General features: G+C 38.1%; 3 protein-coding genes across 5 annotated transcripts; 2 read left to right on the top strand and 1 right to left on the bottom strand.

The window, feature by feature from the left end:
* The first annotated feature begins 53 nt into the window (after positions 1 to 53).
* On the top strand, positions 54 to 13,060 carry LOC121976462 (wings apart-like protein 2). The gene is made up of 13 exons (XM_042528629.1): positions 54 to 668; positions 1,153 to 1,252; positions 2,100 to 2,439; positions 4,552 to 4,664; positions 5,369 to 5,491; positions 5,572 to 5,665; positions 5,811 to 5,903; positions 6,702 to 7,345; positions 9,177 to 9,448; positions 10,691 to 10,841; positions 11,586 to 11,680; positions 11,757 to 11,838; positions 12,657 to 13,060. Exons 1-13 carry the CDS (start codon positions 133 to 135, stop codon positions 12,738 to 12,740), a joined length of 2,727 nt encoding a protein of 908 aa, XP_042384563.1. The 5' UTR covers positions 54 to 132; the 3' UTR covers positions 12,741 to 13,060.
* Positions 13,061 to 14,187: 1,127 nt separating this feature from the next.
* LOC121976463 (zinc finger protein GIS2-like) lies at positions 14,188 to 19,299 on the top strand. 3 transcript variants are annotated; one of them, XM_042528632.1, is made up of 4 exons: positions 14,188 to 14,320; positions 15,031 to 15,524; positions 17,726 to 17,815; positions 18,514 to 19,299. In XM_042528632.1, the coding sequence occupies exons 2-4, from the start codon at positions 15,421 to 15,423 to the stop codon at positions 19,100 to 19,102; spliced, it is 783 nt and encodes a 260-aa protein (XP_042384566.1). In that variant the 5' UTR covers positions 14,188 to 14,320; positions 15,031 to 15,420; the 3' UTR covers positions 19,103 to 19,299. The 3 variants fall into 3 exon arrangements, with proteins under 3 accessions (XP_042384566.1, XP_042384565.1, XP_042384564.1); XM_042528631.1 differs by having other exon boundaries at positions 15,322 to 15,524; XM_042528630.1 differs by having other exon boundaries at positions 14,191 to 15,524.
* Positions 19,300 to 23,655: 4,356 nt separating this feature from the next.
* LOC121976464 (very-long-chain aldehyde decarbonylase GL1-10-like) lies at positions 23,656 to 27,351 on the bottom strand. Its single transcript, XM_042528633.1, has 5 exons — positions 26,850 to 27,351; positions 26,286 to 26,608; positions 24,421 to 24,568; positions 24,288 to 24,320; positions 23,656 to 23,978 (listed from the first exon to the last, which is right to left on the bottom strand). Exons 1-5 carry the CDS (start codon positions 27,177 to 27,179, stop codon positions 23,907 to 23,909), a joined length of 906 nt encoding a protein of 301 aa, XP_042384567.1. The 5' UTR covers positions 27,180 to 27,351; the 3' UTR covers positions 23,656 to 23,906.
* Between the last annotated feature and the right edge of the window lie 141 nt (positions 27,352 to 27,492).

Below are 27,492 nucleotides of genomic sequence, written 5' to 3' on the forward strand. Positions count from 1 at the left end.
GAAAGCCCTCTGCTGTCGACATATTAAGTCGCGCCTCGAACGCCCCCGCCGAACCCTGGTTCCAGACACCGCCCAGTCTAATTCTATCACAGTCACGACAAGAAAGGGGGGATTCGAAACCCTTCCGAGGCGATGATAGTTCGAACCTACGGCCGGCGCTCCGCCCGCTGCGGCGGCGGCGGCGGAGGCCGCTCTTCTTCCGACCCCGTCCTCCTCGACACCCCTGAATCTGAAGGTGACTACGATTCATCTGCCGGTGACCTCGTCTTCGAACTCCCGCACTTCTCCCAGGATAGCTCCTCCCAGGGCCGCCATGCCGCTCCCTTCTCCTCCCAAGATTCCTCATCCCCTTGGTCTCTCGACCCTCTTGACGTCCCAGACGACTTTCCTGGCCTCCCTCCGTCCCTTCTTTTTCCCCCACCCCGCGGATCGGAGGATCCCGTGTTGGAAAGGGCGACGGAAGCTAGGGATCCGGAGGACTTGGTCACTACGACAACGCTTATGGAGGCTCAGGAGTTCGGGGAGATGATGGAGCATATGGACGAGGTGAATTTCGCGCTGGATGGGTTGAGACCGTGGCAGCCAGTGAGGGTTCGGCGGGCGAGCTTGCTGTCGTTACTATCTGTGTGCAGCACGTTGCAGAAGAGGAGGCTTCTTCGTGTGAGGGGGTGAGTAAATGAGATACCTTTTAGTTTACTCACGATGTAGCGTCATGAACTGCGTTTCAAGAAAGTGTTTTGTTGATTCACTGTGTGAAATTATATTTTTTGGAGCTCAACAATGACGAGTATGTTTAATTAACTTGGCCTAAAATTTCTATTTAATGTTATATCTCTCGATTATGGAAGCAAAGATGATTTCTTAAAATCAACTTGAAGTTATTGGTAATCCCCTATGTATAATTATTACCATTCAAAAAGAGGAATATAATGGGAAAGGAAAGATGCTCAGAGCAGTCGACAGAATGCTTATGCTTCATTTGAAATAAAGAAAAGGGGTCATTTCCATCATCTAATCAATACTTTCTAATTAACAACTAGTGCATAGGGTCAATGTAGGTCGGCTCAAATAGTTAGGACTAACACTGCTTGATGATGATGATCTGTAATGGATACTAATTACACATATTGAAAATATTTATATTTCTAACAGGATCACTGCAAGGATTGTTGAGGCTATTTTGGATGTTAGCTTAGATGATTCTCCAAGTACAACTGCGATTGCTGCTATCTTCTTTGTGTTGGCAAGTGATGTGAGTTTCTTTTTTAACATTATCTCCCTTTGTCAAAAAAAAAAGTGAACCAACATAATTGTTATCCTTCTTTAGTTATTATTAGTTTATCACCATATATTTGGTTTTGGTTTCTGGCATAGTACATAGTTCTTGGACTGTGATGTTATAGATATTTGGTGAAAAACATTCTAGCAAGTTCTTTAGTAATTGCTAGTGAGATGTTAGACCTTTAACTTAATTTTTCTATCTTGTAAAGTTTATCATCAATCAAAAGTACAAAGTACAAATTCTATAAAGCAAGTTGTTAGGGGGAGAAGCTCAAATCAAGCATGTGATATTGCCAGTTTTTGTACAATTCATACATTTATGAGATGTGTATGCATTTAGATCACTAGTCCTAACCTTAATTTTATGATAATAACACCTAGGCACTGCTGAAAATGGATTTTGTCTTTTGTATTATTTGCCATTTTGATTTTTTGTATTGGGAGTGGTGATTTAGAAAGAAATTGTTAATTCTCTAACAAAGAAATTAATTGTGTCAGAAGTTAATTCAATGAAAATTTCATTAATGCTTTATTAGTTTTTTAAAAGTTGATATTGTCTTCTAAATTGGTACTGTCGTTTTTGAGTATTTATAAATGAAGTTTATTGTGTACAAACATGTCTAAAGGTTGACTTGCATCTACTGGTGTTAAAATGGATTCCTATTGGTTATTCTCTACTATTTAATGTCTTTTTTATGATTTTACAAATGATTATCTCCTTTAACACTCTGTGTTGTTGGCAAGCTACCGTTGAGTGGTATTTAAAAGTTTAGCTGTCAAATGGAACAAAATATATTCTTTTGTGTTTTTGGTTTCAGGTTCAAGACAATCATTTGCTGGATACACCATCTTGCATTGCCTTTCTTCTTAAGTTATTGAATCCATCAAGTCTCAGTACCTCCAGTGACAAGGCTCCAACATTTGGATCTAAGATTCTTGGGAAACGGAAGCCTCTAACTGAAGTTAGTGCATCATATAAAGCATTGGATTCCACTGCAAAGACCATTATTTCAAAAGTTTCAGAAATTCTTTTAACTTACAAAGAGATAAAATCCGACAACAAAAATGGTGAAGGAATAGAGAGGCCAGAGTTGAGTCCCAAATGGATAGCTTTATTGACTATGGAGAAAGCATGCTTATCAACTGTATCATTTGAAGGTATGCTTGATCTCCATAATTGTAGTGCGCATCTGTATTCCTTTTCTGTTTAACTCTGGCATTTCCAGTTTACTACTATTTCACACAGTAAATCTTTCAAGTCCTTATCTCTACCATGTAACAGTATGGTTGAATTAGTTATGATTATCCAAGGCCTAGCCATTATATAATCAGGCAAGCTGGCCAGAAGAAACTTAACTTTCCACCAAGATCATTAAACTTGTTATAACTGTTTCAGACATAATTTAAGTAAATCATCCCATTGTCACGTTCCCGCAAGTGCACGGTTACGTCGTCAGTAATATAAAAAATATTGAATCCACCGGGACTTAATTAAGCACTAGTTAACTTTACATGGTAAATTATCTAGACAATCAAAAGGTGGTTCACAAACACAAGGAAAAGAAAGAGAAGAGAGAGTGAGAGAGAGAGTAAGAGTAAAGAGAGAGTAGAGAGGGAGAGAATGAGCGTAGTGAAGGAAGGATGATAGATTCTATGATTTCGGTTTCGTTACGATGCTAGGTAATGTCTCTATGCATTGTTCATCTAGTTAACTCCATGCTTATACTCGTGTAGGGCTTCTAACTAGAGTCTGGTACAACCCCACGAAAGTTGCATCGGATAGTCTACCCAAGTTCTAACACCTCTACCCAAGTTCTAACACCATTAAGTAAAGAAGTAACTTTAGAAAGTCCAGTCAATCACCAGAGTTATCTAATGTACTTCCTAACGGTAGCACTAAAGTATCCATTCCAATTAGAATGCCCTAACAAGGATTAGTCTCTATGTTAAGATCTTTTGACTCGAGGAAGTGGGTAAATATCGATGTCCTCTATCACTAAGGCCATAATATGTCCGGTTGTCACTAAGGATCCCTCGGTTATCCAGTCTAGTAGCAACCTTAATAACATAGAGACAAATCCCTCATATTTACATGAATTGACCTTACACACATTTCGTCAAACACATACAAGGCACACGCATAGAACATGATATAAACACTTCATAGCATAAGAAAATGTTCAAATACATCCATAATACATCATAATTATTTCCTACATCCTAGATTTGGAGATTTACTCCATCGCAAAGAGAATACAACCAAAAGACAATGGAAATAGCAAATTACAACTCAATAAATAGAAATAGAGAGAGGAGAGTGCTTATCCTTGAAGCCCGGCGTCTTTGGCGGTGTTCCCTTGCTTCGGAGGTGGACGGATCGGCGAAGATGGACGATCTTGGGTTTCCCCAAGGGGGAGAACCCTTCCCCAAGGAATGGGGGCAAGCCCCAAGCCTCTAGCTCCTCTAAAAAGGGGAGAAACCCCTTTAAATAGGGCAGGGCCTGTGCCACGGCCGTGTGGCATCCACACGGCTGGTTCCTTCTTGTCCTCGGTTAGGGTCACGACCCACAGCCGTGTGGATTCACACAGTCGTGTCTTGTTTGCTCTTTGGATGAGTAGCACGATCGCATGGGATCATATGGCTGTGTTCTGCTTGCTTGCTGGATGAATGGCACGACCGTGTGAGATCATACGGCCGTGTCTTGCTCCTCCTCTCGTTGGGTCACACTGTGGATTCACACGGTCGTAGCCTGCTTATGCTCTAGAAAGTCCACACGCCCGTGTGGATTCACACGGCCGTGGTCTTCTTCTCTTCTGCAGTGTGGCATGGCCGTGTGAGTTCACACGGCCGAAGCGTGATTTGCCACGGGCAAGACCACACAGCCATGTGGTTTCACACGGGCTGAGCTTGATCTTCTCTATGTTCACTCCAATGTGTATTTTTGTTCCATTTTTGCTTCAAATGGCATCCTGCCAATCAAAACAAGCAAAGATCTCCAAATAGAATATAATGGAAGTACGCCATTATAATGCAATAAGGTGCAATAAACATAAATTATGCTAATGAAATATAAGTAGATGTGCGTTTAAGTATATATAAAAGTGTATATAATCTACGCACATCACCCACTTTGCATTTCACCAACTTTTCTTTTATGGACTAGAAAAAATTTCATACCTGATTTCCAACTTTATGTAATTTCTCCTTTTTGATTAAAGGTTTATTACATTTTCTTCTTATACTAATTTGCTTGCATATCCATTCTTTTAGATGCAACTGATGTGGTCAAAATGCCTGGAGGAGTCTTCAAAGAAAAGTTGAGAGAGCTTGGCGGATTGAATGCAATCTTTGATGTTCTTTCTAGCTGCCACTCTACCTTGCTTGTGAGATTAGCTTATGACATTCTCTGTTTGAGCTTGACAGTAAACATATCCTAGACTGAGGAAAACATTATGACTGTACTAAATGCATATGCATGATGTTTTACTATCATTGTGTTTGTACTTAATTCTAATTGAAGTTGTATTAAAGTTGATGTAGCTGCGGTAACAATCAATTTTTAACAGAAAGGCACTACTGAGAACGACATGTTTGGAAATTAGGAGGATACGCTAATATTTATTGAAATTTTCTCTACTTGCCTTTGAAGACTTGTCTCATGGTGCTTCGTACATAGGGATTTGATTGATAGAATGTCCAGTCAAGTAGAAAATATCCAATTATGTGGAGAAATTATTGATGGAAATAATTTATCTTATTTTGGAATGTATTTGTGATTTTCCTTTCTGAAGTTCATGAATTGAATCAAAATCCGCAGTTGACTACTGTTAAATATTAAATGATATGATAGCTAGCAGCCTAGCACCTAAACTTCATAGTTTTGATATTGATGCCAATACTATCTTGTGGAATAGTTATAGGTTATATGAAGGGCGATTAATCCAATTAATCCTCTGATCGTGTCACGTATGTTGTAGACATTCATATTTACCTAAATTTATGTCCTTGTTCAACACTTGGCAATGCTATTGTTGCTCTTTTAGTTTCCAAAGCAAGTGAGCTGATTCTGGCATACTTGCTACTGTAGACACGCCACTCTTCGTCTTCATTTGCCAATTTAAAAGAAGAATTAGTGTGTCAAAATCTGCTACTGATCTTGAAATGTTTGAAGATCATGGAGAATGCCACATTTCTAAGTAAGCAAAACCAGGTACAATACAAGCCTTGCAATTAGCTTTGATGGAACTTCAACTATTCCTTTTAACTGTATTGATTTGGTTTTGTTAACAGAATCACTTACTTGGATTGAAAGAAAAATTGAACTCAAGTGGTTCACAACAGTCCTTTGTTGCAGTCATCATCAGCGCCATCAAATTTTTTTCAGGTTCCTCCCATATTCTAAATGCTGATTCATTCCTGTTCAATTGGCAATATGTTTTGTTTTTGTTTGATTGTCTATTTCATTTGTGAAAACCTAACTGAGCTACCTCATTGATGTTTCTATTAACTTGTTTTATATTGCAATCCAGATTTATCCTTGCACCAGAGTAATTTCAGCAACTCGGAGAATGAAAAGTTAGTTTTTGATGATCAGACCTTTCAGATGAAACCAAAATTAAGAGGTATTTCTATCTTTCACATTCCTTCAACTAATGCATACTATGCTAATGTTTTATTTGTTACAAAATTTTAGCATTAGTGAAGAGATTATAGAGGGATCATGTACATCAAACTAGTCTTTGGAGTCACACTTGTTTCATTTTATTTTGTATCCTTGGGTTCCTATTTGATTCAATAGCATTTCATTTGTTAGATTATTTTCACTTCTGTAGCTGGAAAATCTATTGCTACATTTGTAATAAAAAAAAGGGGTAGCCCCGGTGCACGAAGCTCCCGCCATACGGGGTCCTGGGGAAGGATCCATTGTACACAGTCTTACCCTGCTTTTTGCAAGAGCCTGTTTCCAGGATTCGAACCCGTGACCTTTTGATCATATGACAACAACTTTACCGTTGCGCAAGGCTACATTTGTAATAAGTGATTGGAAATTCTCATTCAAAAAAAAAAACAAAAAAAATGCATCTGCGGGGTGATATGCATTGTTTTTGTAGGTGATCCTTTTTTTAACTTGTGGATTATTTGTTCTGTGAGTTATTCTTATTGGTGAAATTATTTTAGTACAGTAGGTTTATTTTGTTGATAAGTTCATCTGGTAATATGGTGCTTGCATCTTCATTTATCCAGAGTTATATCAAACATATTTTTTCCACCATGATACTGATTGCTTTAAAGAACTCTGCTTAAGTTTTTTTTTTTTTTTATTGTTTTCTTTGTTTTGCTGTATTTTTTTTTTTACTATAACTTACTGTTACAATATTGGTCTTATCATTGTAAATATCATTTCCCATTTTTTCTGGTAGATGGCAGCGATGAACCTTCAAGTAGTCATTTTAGTGGATGTTCTCGTATCGGTAGTGATTCTGAAGTAAAGGTCATTAAGCTAGGTCTCAAACGGCAAAAGTCATCAAATTTCCATTCAGAAGTGTCTCTTTCTGGTTCAGGAAAAGCAATAGACTTCTCAGCCTCTCTTTCATGTGTTAAAATTAATAGATCAACTGGAGACAGCTATGAAAATGATATTGCTTTAAAGACAAAAATAAATTGCAGTGCTTCAAGGATGATTTCTAATAGTACTTCCAGTCAATGGATCTCAATAAAAACTAATGGTGCCTCAATGAATTCTGATAGCTCATCTAAAAGACCTCATCTGCAGAAAGATGCCAAAGTTAATTGTGAAGTGGACATGGATGATCCGTTTGCATTTGATGAAGGCGATTTAGAACCTTCAAAGTGGGAATTGTTGGCAAAGAGTAAAGGTAAAATCCAGGATCGTAGATGTGATCTAGCAACAAAGGAACCAATGAATGGATGCGAGCTCTCAGTAATTTCAACAGATGATATGTTAAGTCAATTAACAAATGAAGAAGCTCACCAAAGTAATGCAACATCAGAAATTAATGAAGATTTAAGCCTTGTGGATGACTGCCTGCTTACATCTGTCAAGGTATTTTGGTGTTTTCTATTCAACTCTGTTATAGACATGCAGAATATTTTTGATATTTTATATAGTTGGCATATTTTCTTATTCCATTTGGAATATACATAGCGCACTATGCACCTGATTCTTTGTTTTGGACAAAGTTTGGTTACAGGTGATATCTGGTAGGATTTCCAAATAATGTTTACGCAGTGTGTGGTGCAAATGACTATGCTGTTGTATCTTTGGTGATTATTAAAAAATAGTAATATTTTATTTGCGTCCCCAAAAGTATAGTTTGAATAATTGCTAAGTTGATAAATAGTCTATATCTACCGCATAATAAATTTATCTTGTAAATAAGATCATGCTTTGTAATAATTATGAACCTGCAAACATGTAATCTTTATGCTGAAGCTTCAACATTTGATCTATATAATGCTATTTTTCTTTAAGAAGTTTACTCATAAATTCTTTATAATCATCACTTTCTTCACTCTCTCTGAATCAAATTGTGCATGAAAAAGATCATGTTGTCACTTCTTTCAAATTGAACATGATTAATATTTTCTAGTAGCATCACTCGTGTAAAATATTATTAAAAAAACTAGTGCCATGAAAACAAAATTGTTAGTTTTTGATTGATATAATAGCTCTTGTGCTCTTCCATAAGCATAGAGATGGTAGGAAGAAGGCCTCCTTTAGTTTTGCCACAATGTAGCCTAAATTTGTATAGTTGCAGCGTACCTTCTTGTCTTGCAACCACAAAAAAAGAAGAATGGAAGTAGAAAACATGTTCACTTGTTATGATGACAATATTGGCAAGCTTGGCATAGTTCTTTTGCATTTGTTTTGTAACCGACTGCATGACATAATGTTCATAGTCTTGACCAAGAGAATTTTTTAGAAAAGAAATTGCTGGAAATTATCACATTTCGAAAGAATACTTTCTATAATGAAATCTACATTGATCCATTCTTTATCCACTCAACATGCCTTAATAAAAATTGGGGGATGGCTATACCCTTTTGCCTGTCCATTTTTCCATGTGCCTCAACCCATCTGCTCAAGTAAATAAGGGGTTGAATTAAAAATTTGAACAATTAGTTTGTCTTGGCATTCATACATTCATATATCCATTCAAGTGAATACAACCTTAGCTCCATGGCATCATAAAATCTATTGGATTTTTGTTAGGGACACACCAAGATTGAGTACCATGAGTGAGGATAAAATTACAATTGCCATGCAGTGAGAATGTGATCTCAGATTCTCAGGTATTCATTCTTGGTGGCAAAAGGTCATATGCTGACTCCAGGCACCTTACACGACCAGTTCTACCGTCATTTGTAGAGAGGTACAGGTATTTATTCTTAAGAGAAAGGGACATTGATCTTCCAAGGAGGGGGACAAAGAAGAAGAAATGAAGCAGGGAACTTTTTAGATTGAAACATGACAAGTTATTGATATAAATATTCTATATTTTGTCTTTCTTAAAAACTGGTGCAACTCCTATAAACTTGGTCTTTAAGATTCCGGATATGGAGTTTGGACCGCTTCCAATAAAAATAAGCCAATTATAAAATAAATTCATTCATATGATAGATCTTGCTCCATGAAGGACTGATTCCCTGCATAGTTCTTTTAATTAAAATTAATTGCAATTATGAAGTCCAAACTGAATTGAATATAAGCAATCACTATTTTTCACTGCTGATGTTGAGCCCTGATTGATCTTTTAAGTGTTCTGAAGCACATAACATATTTATTTTGTTTTATTTATTATAGAGTTTGTTCTTTATATGTTTTTTCTTAGTCCTTTCCTCCTTGTTTTTTGATATTTGTGCTTTACTTGTAGGTTCTTATGAACTTAACAAATGAAAACCCACTCGGGTGTCAACAAATTGCTGCATGTGGTGGACTCCATACAATGGTTTCTATTATAGTTAGTCATTTTCCATCATTTGACTGTTTCTTTCAAATGAATGGTAAGCTGAAACAGAGCACCTCTACCGATCTCAGTTGTGATTGTCATCTGAAAAACAAACATCTTAATGATCATGAGTTGGAGTTGCTGGTTGCGGTGTTGGGTTTGCTTGTGAACCTTGTTGAGAAGAATAATCAAAACAGGTGATCTTGTGATATTGTTAATCCTTTCTTTGGCTAATGTGTTTTAAAATAATATGAACTTATTTATGAAATCAAGGGCACTTATATTCATGATTGGGTGTCTCTTGGCAGTAAATAAGTATGCAGGCTCATTGGTTTGATATAAAAAAATTTCCATTGTTTAATCCTTCACTGTGTTCTTGCTTTGAACTGTCAGCCTTTTCACTAGCATAGTTCTCTTTTGATTTATTTCCATCTTGTTCAACTACCTTTACATGCCTGGAATAGAGATTAGGAGTTCAAATTTTCTTTAGGTTTCAAATGTGTGAAGTTTTTTTTTTTTTGGTTAGGATGACTATTTTGCTTTGGAAGCTTCTCTAATTGGATTGCACATTAAGCATGATAAAGTGTGAGAGCATCCACGCCAACTTCCCTATCGAAAATGCATAATTTAGGGTAAAAAAGTTATTTTATTAAATTTGGATATTCACTTTTCAATACCCTATATATCAGCTTCCCTATTTCTTCTCTCTCCCCTATAATGTTTAGGGAATAAAATACATTCCTTAAATTTAGAGAAGTATTCTTCATAAATGCATAATTTAGGGAATGAATAGGGTAGCTGATGCAAAGGTTTTTTAACTACCCTATCTAAAATTTAGAGTAAAATCTTTAAATAAGGTATCTGATGTAGATGTTCTAACATCCTTTACACATTATCAGTGTTAACCAAGGATTTTTCTTTCATTCATTTTGTTGATTTTTTAAAAACCTATCTAAAATTTAGAGTAAAATCTTTAAATAGGATATCTGATGTAGATGTTCTAACATCCTTTACACATTATCAGTGTTAACCAAGGATTTTTCTTTCATTCATTTTGTTGATTTTTTTTTTGTTTGCATATAATTGAGAGGGATCAAAGATAAAGGTAAGTATGCAGGGTAGACAGGCATAGTGCTTTGACTTTATACGGGATGTGCTTTTTCTATCGCCATTTTGCAGTGCAAAGTTCTTGAATGTTTGATATTACCAGCAATTGCTTATCAATTTGCAATTTCAAGGCATTCTAGCTGTATATAACAAAAGTTGATTTTATAATGAAGTGGATAGAATCATCTACTTGTTTTGTTCTTCTTCTGCTTTTTTTTTTTTAATTTTTTTTTATTATTTCCTTTAATTTCTGGTACCGAGTACTCCCTTTTTGAGCATGCTAAGCTTAATTGTCCATTTCTTCAATATAACATTAAGTAGTTACTCTGCAGATTGAATTTAGCAGAAGCTCACGTTTCAGCAAAGCGTCCAGGGAAATCAGAAGAACTAGAGGCACAAAGGGATGTAATTCAATTGTTGTGTGCCATATTTTTGGCACATCAAGGAAATAAAGAAGCTAAAGATGAAACTACTTTTGTTTGTGTAGGCACTTTATGCACCCTTGTTACTGGGAAGAGTACTATTTTAGATTTGATTATCTCATCTTGTCTAGTTTAACTGCATCATGCTTCCAGTAGATATAAATTTCTTTTGTTATAAAGTTGAAACACTAATTTGAATTCTTAGTTAGCTTCTATTCACAATTTATTTCAAAAACTATCAGGCTTACTGTGTGCATTAACAAATACATTGGAAATGTCATCTCCAATGTTGATAACACCAGGGGGTTGAGGGACTGTAAAGTACTCTTTTTGTAAGTCAGTTACCATATGGGAACTGTAAGTACTTTTTTGTAAGTCAGTTACCATTTGTATGGTATGCAACATGCTGCTGCTATGTGTGTGTAGATTTAAACATTTAAAGTAGGTTGTTTGATATATTACAATTGGAAAAATATTCTATTCCTGTTTTCTGTCATTGCTTGATCATGTTTGATGGCCTTTATTGGGAGAAAAAGTAACCAAACAATATTTAATATTGCTCGAATGCCATAGATTGATTATACATATACCAGTAATGAACACTTAGGCACTCACCCAGGTTCCCAGGCAAGGTGAGTTTAGGCCCAAGCACCTTAAGTTTATCTTGGTTGAATGCCTATAACTGCACACACGTCAAGTAGGTTGAATGCCTATAATTGCTGAGCACTGAAATACTGTACCATAATTTTTGTTATTATATTTTTATGTTCCCTAGCCCAAATTTATTATCTTGATGTATTAACAGGATGAAGAGTCATTACTGAAAGGAGCAAAAGAGGCTGAAATGATGATAATCGAAGCTTACGCAGCATTATTGCTTGGTTTTTTGTCAGTGGAGAGGTCTGTAAATTTTTTAATGCTATGTGATTAACGATGGTAATTTGTAGTAACATTCATGGTACTTTCTGGTCATCAGTTCCAAAGTTCGCAAAGCTATTGCTGATTGCCTTCCAAACCGGAACTTGCAAGGACTAGTTCCCGTGTTAGAAAAATTTGTGGTAAGTTATTATGATGTTTTTTGCCCTTCTAACTGATAATAATTCTACCCTGGATTTTTTCCCCTTTATTCCTAATCTCTGTAAATCTCTGCCAAAAGAATCAAATGATCACTTGTCTCTTAAAAACTTTGGAAAAAATTATGCGATTCATATTTGTGTTCATCAAGCTGGTAGTTGGACGTACTGATAGCATACTACTGTGTTCATGCATGAACATGATCTAATTAAGCCCATAGTACCTGGTTCCATTGTCCGTTGTTCAAATCAAATATTTTTTATGCCAATAAAATTGCTAATATTGTCTTATGCTTTGTCCACTCATATATATATGAACTTTTGTATATACAACCTGTCTCATGGATATTATGTTCCCTTTTAGTCTGTTTAAGTTAATTTATACATCATGTCGATTGAAACCTATATGTGGAATTTCTTTGAGCAATTTTGAGAAGATGCTACTAGAGCCAAGTAGGATCCCGTATCAACTTTGTCGTTCTTTTAATGATTTTGAAATAAATTGCTATATTGCACGTTCATATTTACAGCTTCACGATTCATGAAGGCATATATAAATAAGCGTGTATATGCTACTTTTTTTGTATGGCATATCACATTTCACATTGAGTATATTGAAAGTATTGGACACGGTAATCCACTACCTTTGTTTGGTAAAATCTATTGATGTTGAATATGATTCTAGTATTTCTCAGCGGTGCACATTTGCAATGTCTAAGAATTCAATTTGAGTAATTTGACAGTAGTTAGACACATCTCCCATCATAATTATCACTTGAAATCAATGTGAATCTTGTTGGCAGGCATTTCATCTGTCTTTAAACATGATATCACGGGAAACTCACTCCGCCATCCTCAAAGTGATTGCCTCTTGTAAAGCTCCGTAAGAAAGAGATCATGTACAGTGTTCTTGGACTCCTGCTTTGTGGAAGTTATCCTGTTCTCGTACGATGAAGAGGAGGTTCGGTTCATCTGCTCTGCTCTTGACTCAGAGGACTAACAGCAATCTATACCCTATTTTTTCATCACTTTTATTTTCTCCTTTTTTTTTCTGCTTTTATATTATTTCATTTTCCTTGTGTGATCACACGTGTACCATGTATCCATATAATAATAAGTCCTAGGTTGCAGTGTTTTTCCTTTTTCTTTCTGTTAAAATTGGATCATATAGTTGTGCTTAATGATAGCGGTAGGTCCGGTGTAAAAATTTTTGGTTCCACCTTTGTAGTTTTAAACAGCATAATTCCGCAACATGCAAGCAAAAAGTCAGATTCGCTGCAGCAGGAGAGGATTTTGTCTGTGATTCATGAACCTCACGTTGCTACAGAGATTGTTATCATCGTCTGTACTTCCCACAAGTTTAGTGCTCCAGTAGTGTTAGAATCTCATGTGATATTCAATGAGTCAAGGTTTCTTTTTAGTTTTTTGTTTTAGTTTTAGTTTTTGTTTTTTCAAAAACTATTGTGTATTGAAGTATATGTGCTTACAAATTTGTGTGCTTAGCTGCATTTGATGGTAAAGGAGTACAACAAAATCCACAAGTGATCAAGTTCTTTTAACACAGCAGTAGAGCTTTTACTCAAACACCATCCAATGTTTGTATTTGAACTCTGTTTTACATGCTATTGAACTGGTTGGGTTTATAAAATCAATGAACTATTAATTTCTGTGGTTTGCTCATTGGTTCTGAGTTAAAAAGTTGTCCATTGTTGTCAACTCCTGTCCAAATTCACACCCACAAGACAAAATCACACGGAGATGCGATGACATGGAGTGGGATTGTGATTGAAAGAGAATGAAATGAAATGATAAACGAATGATGTCTTGTATATTATGTTGTCCTCAAGCTTGCCTGATCTGATGGGTTTTGTTGTTCAATCCAGGGCCTTCTTTGCCTCTTCAAGTTGAATTACTTTAGTTCATCATAGTTATCTCTATTTTATATTTGACAAATGATGAACAATTATGCTTAGGAAACAGGGAATGAAACAATCTAGTTATAATCATTCCTCTAAACTGTTATTAGTTCCATCTCAAACAGTTGAACTAAGCTCAAGTTCAAACCAAGCTCTTTCAAAAAATTAAGTTGAACTTAGCAATTATTTCAGTATTTTGGTTAATTTTAATTTCAATTTGACTTGGTTAAAGTTATCTTATTAAACAATTTTAAATAAAATAAAACTTGTTCGTTTTTGTCTGGTTGTTTACGGTCTGGGGATCCGTCTTAATTGGGCCGAACTCTGCGATCCTAATCCAAAATTGGCAGATAGATATCAACGGCCCACGTTGGCTGGTAAGAATTAAAGATCCACTAACTAACTATGAAATGACGCAGCGCAGCGCATCGCATCACCATTTCCTCTTTTGCTTTCTCCCCTTGCAAGATAAGGTTGAAGGAGAGGACGTGCGAGCTTGCGGAGTCGGAGGTGGAGGAAACTCTAGATCGTGAAGTTCGAGGCGATAAGAGGTTGGTTGCTTCCCAATTCGATCATTTTCGACGCAGGGGAAGTGGGAGGAACTGCGTTTTGGGGGTGATTCGCGCATTTTTATCGCTTGCAGTGGACGTATTGGTGCTCCCTCTATGAATCATAGTGGGAGAAATGCATTTTAGGCTTGATTTCATTCCGTTTTATGGTTAGCGGTAGGCGAATTGGTGCTGGATTCTATGATGCTGTGCAGGTGTTTCTTTTCCCTTCAATTGGATCCTTCAGGAGCAATGAGGCGATTTCTGGGTGATTTTCTAGCTAGTCCATCTCGATCCCCATCCCATCGAGTATACATCTTCAAAATTTACTGAACTCCGCTTATGCAGTCATGTTAGATTGAAGGCATATTGAAGATCTAGGTTTTCTCTCGTTGTTTATGTGGTTGTGTGTGTAAATTAAATTATAACACTTCAGGGATGCGCTGCTGCTGCTGTAGGGTCTGTTATTTATTTTCCTAGGATTGTTTTTTTTTTAATAGACGAAATAGCATACCTAAAAGAGGGGTCTAGAGATTATGTGATTTAATTGAAAGATAAAATTTCTAATATAATAGTTTACATATATTTTTGAAAAATATTTTCTAGTTTTCTCCTTCCCTTGGTCAACTTGTTTTTTTTTTTTAAAATTTTTGGATTTTGTATTAGAATTTCCTTTTCATACTCAGTTCTTTTTCTTCTATTTTTTAATGTAGGATATAAAATATATGGTTGAACTGGGGGATGATCAGAATGGTAGCTAGTCTTCATTAGATGACATTGTTATAGAGTTATGAAACTGGAAAAAAAAAGTTGAAAACTTGAAATGATGTTTAAAGTTGGTGGGATCATTGGGAATGTTGTGGTTGCTCCGGAGAATGTGTTCTGCATGTTTGGGAAGATTTCTGTTGGTGTTCAAAAATGGTTTCTTTTATCGTTCCGCAAGTTTGGTGGTTCTTTTTGGACTCACGGAGATGGCCTTGGATGCCTGGTTTTGTTGTGGACAGGGAAGATTGTTTCAGTGGTGGTGTGGGTGGTGGTTAAGGTGGTAGTGGTGGTGGTGATTTTGTGTACCAACAAGAGCCATTGAATTTGAAGGTCTGAAGATGAGCGAAGGCAGCCGTAGCCCACCTAGAGATCGCAGAATCCGCACAGAACGTACCTCATATCGTGATGCTCCATATAAAAGGGATTTCCCTCGTGCCTCAAGGTTCTTATTGCTGAAAACCTTTCATTTTTATTGAGAGAAGCATGGTTAAAGTTTCTTTTGTTTTTTTATATAGTGTTTTCTGTACTTTTTCATATACCTTTTTCAGTTTTACATCTGAACTGCCTTGTCATATGTGTTTGGTGATAGTTATAGTTCTAAAGTGATATACAAGTTGGCCATTATTATACTTTGAAACTAGTAGAGTTTCCAAGAGAACCACCTTTTTTTTTAATTCTGGAGAAATGCATGCTATACTGTATTCATATGTCATCGTATTCCGATTTAGTAGGTCAAGGGCATTCTTTTTCAACAAAATGCATGATTGAATTTCTTTGCGTCACTAATCTTTCTTATAATAGTGTCATTCAGCTTCTGTATAGCTACCCTCTCCATTCATGTGTTTAGTTCGAGATCAACACTCGGACACCAATACTCCAAGTTGACACTTGACATCCATTGATTATGTGACAAAACTATTAGAAATAGCCGTGTTGGAATTTTGGATTGACCCCTATGTTACGTAGTCATACCTGGTATGGAATTCTCTGCTTAAGCTATTAGACTAGTTTACATAAACATGCAGAGGCCCTTTTAATTCACTACCTGTTATTTCACGCTTCAAAATCTTTGAATTCTGTGCTAGATATGCTGGCATTAGTTTTCTTTGTGGATAGATGCCTACGTTGTGCTTATATGCATATTCTGAAAACTAGTGGATTAATACTGGTACATTTGTCAATAAGTCGTTTTGAAAAAAAAGATTTACTTGTAAATGATAAAAAAAAACTGGTTAACCTGTGGCTGTCGTTTGCTATTGTGTCATAAATATGTGTAAGAGAAGCTTGCAAGTTCACAGAATTTAAACTTCAGATGATTCATGTTACTAATAAAACTGGTGGAATCAAATGTATTGCCAGGAAATTGGCCCTTGTCACTTATTGTAAAGAAAAATTCCATTCAGAACCACCTGACCCTGATAGCAAGAACTACTAATATTTCTGTTAATGGTTCATATAATTTTGTAAATACTAGGTTACATCAGTGTTCTAAATGGTGGTTGAGGCGGCCTCCTAGGCGGGAGGCGGATCTCAACCACACCGCCTTGAACCGCACCGCTTTGTGTTTAGACGGAGGTAAAGCATTTCCGATTTGAACTCGGATGACACGTCTGAGCACGTCCAGACCCAAATGGCGAATCCTAAATTGTTACCGGGCTTAGGTGACGCATCGTGTCTTGTTTCGCGTCCAGCGACGTGCCCGACGCTGAAACACCGAAGTTGATCGCCGAGTAGAATAAGTTTTTTTTTGAACTTTGGATTTAATTGAAACTTTAGATTAATAATTTTAATCATGATTGAGATAATTTAAATAGACTTAATTAAAGTCCAATAAAATTATCTTATTAATTTAATATATATATATATATATATATATATATATATATATATATATATATATATATAAAAATTATTTATTTTTTAAAAAATATTTATATTAATTTTTTTATTTTTAGTTAATATATTTTATAGTATTTTTTTAAAATCCTTTATTTAATTTTTTGATCCTTTAGTTAATATATTATTTAATTATGTATAAAAATAATAAAAAAAGTTCAACTGCCTAGGCAACCGAGGTGGTAGGCGGTCACTGACCGCACCGCCCTGCGTACCACCATTTACAACACTGGGTTACATATGCTGAATCAGCTCTATTTACCTCATGAACTGTATAAATGAGCATGCAATATATTTTGTGAAGATTGTTGTGCAGTTGTTTATTGTTATTTTGTAGGCTCTGAATCACTCAGTAGGAGCAAGTCTTACTGGTGTTGATAGTTGAATCAAAGACATCAAAACATCCTTGCTATTTCTGTAGGATCCTCTTAAAATTTAAATGATAAAAACATTAAAATGGTAAGGAAAAAAGGCATAAGTCAATGAATCTCTTGCTGACAGAAACCATTATAATAAGATAACAATTTCAATTTGTGAATTTTCTGGCCTCCTATGACCAATGATTTAGGCTTGATTTAATTGATAGCTACAAATTGGCAATGCCAGGCTTTCTTAACCAATTTAGTAAAATCTAACATATCTGCAATGAATGTTGTTGAAAATGGTAATTCTCAGATCTTTTTTTGTAATTATTGCTAAAAATGTATATAATATTTTCTATTTCCCTTTTTCTTTTCCTAATTACAGGTATGATTTGTGCAAGAACTGCAAGCGGCCAGGCCACTATGCTAGAGAATGTCCAAATGCAGCTGTCTGTAATAACTGTGGCCTACCAGGGTAATATTCATCATCCCTGCAACTTTTCTAACTTGATCTTGTCTACTCACCATCTAATTGTTCTGTTGGGAGGATATAATTTCCTGATACTATATCTATTTGTTTGAGTCACCATCAAATTATCATCTAGCCATGATTGTCCCAACTATTTTGGAGTCGGCTACGAATCTGGTCCTTTATTGAGTTGTTTGAAAAGTTATGCTACTGAATATTAAAATCAATTAAATTCTCTTTTTATTACATTGACTTTTTCCTTGGTTGCCTTTTGCTTCAAATTCAACTTTTCTAAGTACACAATCTATCGGTTAGACAATGTTTCCTTTACTGAATCTATCGGTCACCTTTAAACACTGGTCATATCATCTTAACCATTTCAGCTACATCTAATCATTGTTTGAGATTAATATTTTTTTACCAAATAAGTTGGTCCATATTTTCCATTTTAGCATTCATCTGTGTTTTACCCGCTTCTTGCTAATAGTTCAACACTCTCATTAGACTGGTGGCCTTAAAATAACCAAATTGTCTCACCTATTTCTTGACCACATTTTATCATTCTATGCATAATCTGTCTCTGATATTAGTATTATTTATTTTATCATTTCTAGTACCTCTGACTCCAAGTCAATAACACAATTTGTACATTGTTGTTGGTATTCTCAAAAACATTAAAATAACATGAATTTGTCTCTCGACAGACATATTGCGTCAGAATGCACAACAAAGGCATTGTGTTGGAATTGCAAAGAACCTGGACATTTAGCAAGCAATTGTCCCAACGAGGGCATCTGCCACACATGCGGCAAGTCTGGTCACTTGGCGAGGGATTGCTCCATGCCACAGCTGCCTCCTGGTGACCTGAGGCTCTGTAATAATTGCTACAAACAGGGACACCTCGCAGCAGACTGCACGAATGAGAAAGCGTGCAACAATTGCAGGAAAACAGGGCACCTTGCTCGTGATTGCCCGAACGAACCAGTCTGCAATCTCTGCAATGTCGCAGGGCATGTGGCCAGGCAATGCCCAAAGTCAGGAACACTTGGTGGCTTCGGTGGCAGCTTCAGTGGCGGTGGTAGCTTGGGTGGCAGCTTCAGTGGTGGTGGCTTGGGTGGCGGTTTCCGTGGTGGATTCCGAGATGTCATCTGTCGGACCTGCAACCAGGTTGGCCACATGAGTCGAGACTGCATGGGTCCTCTGATGATCTGCCACAACTGCGGTGGGAGGGGGCACATGGCCTACGAGTGCCCGTCAGGAAGGTTCATGGACCGTGGTTTTCGAAGGTACTGATTGATATACCAGTCAGCTTTTTATGCCTAGAAGATGAGCTTTTCCATATCGCAATGTCAGTATCTTAGTCAACTTGCTCGAGACTAGTTGATCGAAGAAACTTTAATTTGCAGACTGTCGATTTCATTTCTGTGTTGACTGTACCAGAACAACGTATCCTATCATTTACATATTTGATGTGGATTTCATTTGTGTTCTGTGGCTGCAATAAGCATATTGTTGGTTTGATGTTGCTTGCCGGTTAATCACGAAGCGCAGAGATTATTTTGGATCGATATGCAAGAGGCTTAGACAGTCGCATGTTGTTAGATACTGTAGTTTCATTATAGGCAATGTTTATTTTGAGGGAAAGGAACCAAAATAAACGGGAGGAAGAAGGAAAGAAACTATTGGGAGATAATGATATGATCTACATATATCATAAACATGATATCATTTACGCATATAAATATCAGATGATACGATGCATGATGCTAGGGTCGGATAGTTGACATGGTCGGAAGTCAAGCTTATGAGGCAGTCAGAAAGCAAGCCCATGAGGCAGTCAGAGGTCAAGCCTATATGACGATCAGAAGTCAAACCTACGTGGCGGTCAGAAGTCAAACTTATGTGGTGGTCAAAAGTCTGGCCTACGTGGTGGCCAAGGGTCCAGGTTATAGGGGGATCCTGGTCGGGCATAAGTGGCATTCAGAGGTTAGGCTTACATGGCGAGTAGGAACTCAGAAGGTAGGACGTACAGTTCAGGATACGCGGACCAAAGACGTACAGGTCGGGATATGCGGACCAAAGATGGACAGGTTGGGATACGCGGACCACAGGTCGGGATACGCGGACCAAAGACGGACAGGTCGAGATACGCGGACCAAAGACGTACAGGTCGGGATACGCGGACCAAAGATGGACAGGTCGGGATACGCAGACCAAAGATGTACAGGTCGGGATACGGGGACCAAAGACGTACAGGTCGGGATACGTGGACCAAAGATGGACAAGTCGGGATACGCGGACCAAAGATGTACAGGTCGGGATACGCGGACCAAAGACGTACAGGTCGGGATACGCAGACCAAAGACGTATAGGTCAGGATACGCGGGTCGAAGGCTTACAGGTCGGGATTTACAGGTCTAGATTCGCAGAACAGGATATACGGAACATGATGTACAGGTTAGGATAGGCGACATAAGGCTTGCAGGTCCGGATTCACAGAATAAGACAGATAGATCAGGAGACACAGATCAAGACGTACGGGTCAGGATATATGAACCATGACATACAGGACAGGTGTTGATGTTCCGCAAGTGTACGGAAATGTCGTAAGTAATAATAAAAGATATCGTATCCACAGGGACTGGAATAACCATTGAAAATTTCTCAACGCGAATTAGCTAAACAACTTATCAATTGGTTTTTAGAAACTAAGTGCAACTAATGAAAAACAAACATAGAAATAAAAGAAATAGAAACAAGAATAAGGGTTATGATAAATGGATGTTCTAGAAGTTTTGATTTCTTTGTAAGGTTAATCAATGTAAATGATCTACCAAATCTTATTCCTCAATTGTCCATCATTTGTAGAAGGTTGCGGGTTCTCTCTTGCAATAGACAACCGGCTTAGGACTAAAATCTATACCTAAATGTGATCAATTAAGAATGAATCTATGTTGTCCTTACACGGGCTTGCCTGTCACGTGCGTCCCTTGGATAATCAACATAAGAAGTCATCACTCCTCAATCGCATCAAGATATAAAATATGAACGCATATAATCTATCCTTCCCCCTTGAATAACCCTATTTCACCCTCAAGATCATCCCTCAAACGTCCTTACACGGGCTTGTCTGTCACGAACGTCCCTCGAAAAATCGGATGAGAGATTATCTCTACAAGATCCACAAGGTATTCAAACATTCAATCAAAAATGGGAATTAGGTCCAAATCACAACAATCCACACAAGATTGAATAGGTACAAACAGGACAAAATCACAGAAATAGAAAATTGGCAAATCCACAAGAGTTTTACATCAATTCAACTTACAAATACTCTCTCCATCCTAGAACAAAGAGATCTAATCCATAGAACGAGGAAGGAAAATCGAAAAGAAGAAGATTACAAGCATTCTTGATCCCCAAATCCAAGATATGAGAGAAAGAAAGCTTATCTACGATGAAGAACGATTTTCGGATCCAATCCTCGATTCCGGAGTCGATACGTTGAAGAATCTGCCTTTGAATCGTCGGAAAATCCCTCCAAGATGGAGAGGAATCACCCAAATCTTGCTCTCCCCCAAAAGGGAGAAGATCCCCTTTCAAATCATGAAGAAGGCTTTATATAGAGAGGGGTTTGGGCGCCACATGGCCCCGAGACACGGCCGTGTGAAGCTCACACGGCCTGTGCTACTCCCCTCTCTGCTCAACTCACACGGTCGTGTGTGAGACACGGCCATGGCATGCTCTGCCACTGCTCCCCTGCACGGTCGCGTAGATCTACACAGCATGTCCTGCCTCCGGCTTTGGAATTCTTTCATGGCCGTGTCTGGGACACGGCCAGGGTTTCCTTGGCCTCTGGAAATGTTGTACGGCTGTGTAGATCTACACGACCGTGTATTGCTTCAGCTCTGGAGGGCTTGCACGGTCGTGTGGTGTACACGACCTGGCTACTGTTGGCTTCAAAACTTGGCACGGCCGTGTGATGCTCACATGGCCATGGTCACTTCCTCCTCTGCTGCAGCCACACGGGTGGTGATCACCACACGGCCTGGGCAACCCCCCATGTCAGGGTCGTGTGGCACTTAAGTCTCTTCCTTCATCCATTGTAATTTTTGCCTCGGACATTAATTCTTCTCCAAAATCGACTCCTGTGTACAAAAAATGTACAAAACTGGATCTCCGAACAAAAAGAGTAAATATGCTAAAAGCAAAGCTGGAAGTACGAAAATGCATAGATAAAGCATGTGCAAAGTATGTGAATGCGCATCAAAACATGTTAAACAAGAGTATACAATCTACGCACATCAACAGGACAGGAGGAATAAGGCTTACAGTTCAAGGTACACATGCGGACCAGGACATACAGGACAGGACAGGACAGGAGGAATAAGGCTTACAGTTCAAGGTACACACACGAATCAAGGCGTACAGGTCAGGACAGGACTAAGGCTTACAGTGCAAGAGCAAGGTCGTGTATACGGAACGAGACTCAAGGAACGCTAAGCGAAGGCTTTGACTGACAGGACGGTAAGCGCAAGTCTGAATTTACTGGGATCTACCGAATGGCAAATGGAGGGCTGGACGTACAGATATGGATTTACGAGGCGACAAACACGAGCTAGGGAATTCGACAAGAAATGTAGGTCTGTGCCCACAAGTCAAGATCCGCGAGTATAAGGATCCAGTCCAGGGTTAACAGATCGGGGCAGGTGCACACTACACGACAATCGAGCCAGAGAATACTAACAACCTGTCAGAGAATAATCATCGCATGTTAGGGAATATGCTAACGGTCTAGAGCTAATTGCGCATCGATCCCTCCCTAAACCTATAAGAAGAGACCACGTGTCATTCACCGTCAGACAAATCCTGACACCCGACATTTCCTGACACTCGTCAGACTCCAAAAGTACCCATTGCCATATAAAAAGGGAGGCTTTGTCTCTACGCAGGTACGCTCACTTGTCTTTTCGTACTCATCTTTTACTTTTCGTCCTTTCACTGTGCTTCTGGGGAAAAAATACTTGACTTGAGCGTCGGAAGACCTGACCCGGGGACATTTTCCCTAGTTCTTGGTCTCTAACATGAGGGCGGCTCGTTTGAGTGTGTGTAGAGCCCTCGCCTCCTCGTTCCCGTCATCACCCCCCGTCATCCACCCGTGGGAACCTTTTCAGGAGGTACCAGGTCAACCAGGCATCTCAATGACTTTCCGTCAACACCAGCGACAGCACAATCAACCTCTGCCTGACTCAGCTTCTGGTCGGGATCATCAGAAATATCAATTAAAATTGCATATTTAAGCTCTCCTAATCATATTTCAAAGTGCATACATTTTGAGGTTCATAAGGACGTATTTATAAAATTAAAATGATAAAAAATGCAGAATAATTTGTTAATGAGTAATTATTATTTCTTAATTTTGACCGCTCCACGCCTCACATTCCACATACCAAATAACAATTCAAAAATCAGGAGGAATAAGTAGTATTGGGAGATAATGATATAATCTACATATATCATAACCATGATATCATTTACGTATATAAAATATCAGAAATATCAAATTATCTTGCATATTTAAGCTCTGCTAATTATATTTCAAAGTGGCATACATTTTGAGGTTCATAAGGACTTATTTATAAAATTAAAATGATAAAAATGTAGAATAATTTGTTAACGAGTAATTATTATTTCTTAATTTTGACTGCTCCTGACTAAACAGTCCGGTCTCACATTTCACCCACCAAATAGATTCAAAAAATGCAACCACTCCTGATATGGACTATCAGCATATGAAATTAGACCGATTGTGCACTTTAAATCTGCAAAGTCGAGGACACCAGAGAGAAGCAAAGTTATGGCCTCACTGGAATTATGTAGATGATATATAGCAACAAAAAGGTCATCCAGTTCCAAGAACATCACAAACGAAAGAGACACAGTAGGTCTTCACAAAGAACACTACCTATAAATTGGCTAGCCATTCTCCGAGTTCTTGAATCCCACTTTATATGATTAGTTGCTAAATGAAGTGAGAGCTGTTGGGGTAGAAACTTGAAAGGAACAGATAGGTCAGCATCATGCAAGAGACCTGTGCCTAATCGGATTTTCCACCGTCCTTGAAGCCGTTGGTCCCAATTTTGTCGCCGTTCCTTGGCTGCTCCTTCAACTGTTCGTACAAACAATCAGGCAGAAAAAACTTGGAATTAGCACTATAATCGAACTAGTTTCGAACTACTTTTGCATGAAATACAACCAGACAAATCAGTTACATCGCGGCTTTTTTATTTCAATTCTGTTTAGATATAGAACTACACTATAGGTGCTCTTTTTATTAAAAAAAAAACAAAACTCTCTTGCTGTCTTGGCTTCTCTATCCTTTATAAAAAAGTAGTACTATAAAAGAAAATTAACAAAATACTAAAGTATCAAATGCAAAGATGATAATGGTTAAACCCAAAATCAAGTAGGGGAGTACCTTTGCTAGCAGTGCCTTGTGATATCTGTATCCCTGCAAACCATAAAAAGGAAGTTGTGGCTTAAACCTCATTTACTTTTAAATTTGAGGATACTATTTCATTTGAACTGAAACCACCAAGTGAATCACCGACCTTATCTGTGCCATAAATATAGTCACAGTAGGTAAATACAGAAGCGAAATTGCTTTGGCTATGCTCTCCTACATAGTGATGGTAATCATGGTACTCTGCTCCTCCATAGAAGGGAATAAATTTGGTTGGTATCCAAGGGAAGTCATATCTGTTCATAGAGGCATTCAGCAATATCAGTCTTTGCTTGCACTATGCTAGGGAATATGATGTGCTTCGTAGAAGGTGAGATTTTTGGGTACCAATTTCTCAATTTGATGAAAATGATTTTGAAAAATCTACAAATGTTTTGTTAAGGAATACTAATAAATTTTTTGTTGAGTTCAAGACCTGATGAAAGTGGGGGGCAAAAAGGTAAGGAAAGAGGAAGAGAGATTAAATATTATAAATTGGCCAATTCTTATGATTGGCCTATTTTCACTGGCATGTGAATAAAATAATTGTCCTATAAGAGAAAAGCAAAGGAACAAATTATCCTGTGAGTAAAGAAATAAAAATAAAACATTCAAAACATGACATGAGACAGAAGTGGTTAATAACTAATACGAAATTTTGCATAAGTGTGCATGAATATTAAATAGAGGCTGATTTGCTATGTCAGTGAGCTTCGAGAAGATTTTTTAGCATGTAGAATGCGATGTTGAATCAAAGATTATGCACACCAGATTAGCATGCTCCAAAAAATGGGTTTAATTAGTAAGTCATGGCAAACATTCAGTGCACGAAAGGATGTCTCAAAATCTAAACATGAATTGGTTGGGTAGAAACGAAGTGGCAATTTAATGCATAACTATCCACAAATGATGTAAAAAATGTGAATAAAAACTTCTAATGTGCTCCGTTTGCTTCATTCTTGATTGTATATAACTGATCTGTTATCAGTTTTGTTCTACTGATCTACTTAACAAATCAACCATTAGTCTATTAAAGATACCAATTTTCTTGCAGTGTTGGTCTAAAATAAATCCATGATAGTCAGCATAATCTGCTTGTCTTTTTCTTCAGCTTATTTGAAATTTCTAAGAATCTATGCACATCAATGTCATGTTCAACTGACACGAGTATGCATAATTCTTATATTTCTATCTTCACGGAGTTTTGTTTTTGCAAGCTAGAGAGTAGGTTATTTACCTAGATTTTCACAACTGCAAATGGTCAAACATGTGTAAAGGTCACATTGGTCATATTCTCTGTCACTCCTTTTTTTCATTGACCACAAAATCATATGAAGAAAGCTAAACTGAAACTTCTCCTGTAGCATTCATTCAACACTCCCCACAACCAATGGCAGTACGCAACCATTAGCCAACCGAAAATTCAAATAATAGATTGCATTGAGAGATGGACAAAGGGTGATGCTTGAAGCTGTAGCTCTTGATAGATTCATTGTCTTTTTATGGATCCCAATTAATTCTATTTATTTTCCAACTCGAAATCCAAATGGCAAACTTCCTATGTGGGGAGAAATTGGACGGCAATGTGATTTAGATGGGAAAAACTGGAGTCAAATGATGGTATAAAACAAATGATAGGTCACTTCAAGTTTGGCACATGTTTGTCTATACAGAACAATAGACAAAGAGATTGATATATACATTGCAATAAACTATGAGAAAGGTAGCACACAGATATAATTAGAAATTCTTGACAATTCTGACATGCTTAAAAAAAATCAGTATGGGGAAGTATTAGCAAATAAAGGACTAGATCTAATTAAATGAGTCAAAGAAATCACCTTCTCACATGTCTCTCGTTCTACTGTGAAATCTTACAGCATAGTTACACAGATCCAATGGATCAGAGCCAGGTCGAAAATGTAGTAGACAATCTTAATTCATTACAGGAAAGATGTGTGATGAGAACCATACCCGCTGTGGGTCTCAATCGCTTCAAGCTGGCGGAGGGCAATCCAAAGCCAGAAGGTGATCATGTGGCAAGGAACCATAGCGGGCCCTGCAAAGGAGGGGATCCCAAGGAGCAGCACCTCCGCCCAATGAGCATAGGGTGCTGCAAAGCCAATAGGCGCTGTGAATTCATGGTGGACACGGTGTATCTTCTCGTACCCCCATTTGCAGTGCATTAGTCGGTGAATCCAGTAGTTGCCATAGTCCTCCACCACGAAGTAAACCAAGAGTTGCAAAGCCACTTCCCACAGTGACGGAAGGGGAAGCCCAGTCCTTATCCCCACAAACTACAAATAACTCTTTTAGTAAAGATAGAACAAAAATCTTCAAGAAAGTGGGTTGAAAGAAAAACAATGATGCTTTTATCCGGCTATGTAATAAAAAAGTAGATCAACAGAAAATATTACAAATTGAATAATGCAAAAAAAAAAAAAAAGTGAGGTACTTGTTATTGAACTGATAAAGAGGTTTTTTCTCCCCAGAAAATAGATCAAACTGCAGTGCAACCCTAAGGAATCAAGAAGGGACCTTGATGGTGGGGTAGGAGGAGAGTTGAAGCGGGCCGACGACGAGGAGGAACACCCGCATGACGTCCTTATAGCACTGGAAGAAGGAGGTCGGCGGGAGGCGGATCTTGGGCTGGATCTTGAAAGAGGAGACGGAGGCAGGGAAGCCGAGTTCGATGAGGGCGAGCGGGAGCGGCGCGAGGGAGAAGATGACGAAGAGGAAGATGATGTTGTGGTAAAATAAGAGGTAGTCGGGCATCCGTGCGGTGTAGCGGAACCAGATGTCCTCGGCGAAGGTCAGACTCCGCCCCAGCGCCGCCTCCGCCTCCCCCAGCGTCGCGTACGGCAACATCGCCGGCAGCGCAATAAGCGATCGGAACGAGAGCGACGATACCGTCGGCAATGGGGATGTGGATCCGAATCGCCGGAAAAGGCTGACGCGTCTAGTGCTCCACCGCTGGTGGCACCGCGATGGCCGTAGTGGAGGAGCAGAGAAAGGTAGAGAGAGAGAGGGAGGGGACAAATGCGATGAGTTGTGTTCTAAAAATAGGAAGGGAAATTCAGTGTGCGGTCGCGATGAGATGTGTGAGTTGATCGTGCCACCGGTTACCGTCCGGCTGAGCTGGCTCATCTTCAAACCAAACCGCGCCCGCTTGATACGCGAA

Source organism: Zingiber officinale, chromosome 4B (genome assembly GCF_018446385.1).
Source record: "Zingiber officinale cultivar Zhangliang chromosome 4B, Zo_v1.1, whole genome shotgun sequence".
In the NCBI taxonomy this organism is placed as follows: domain Eukaryota; kingdom Viridiplantae; phylum Streptophyta; class Magnoliopsida; order Zingiberales; family Zingiberaceae; genus Zingiber; species Zingiber officinale.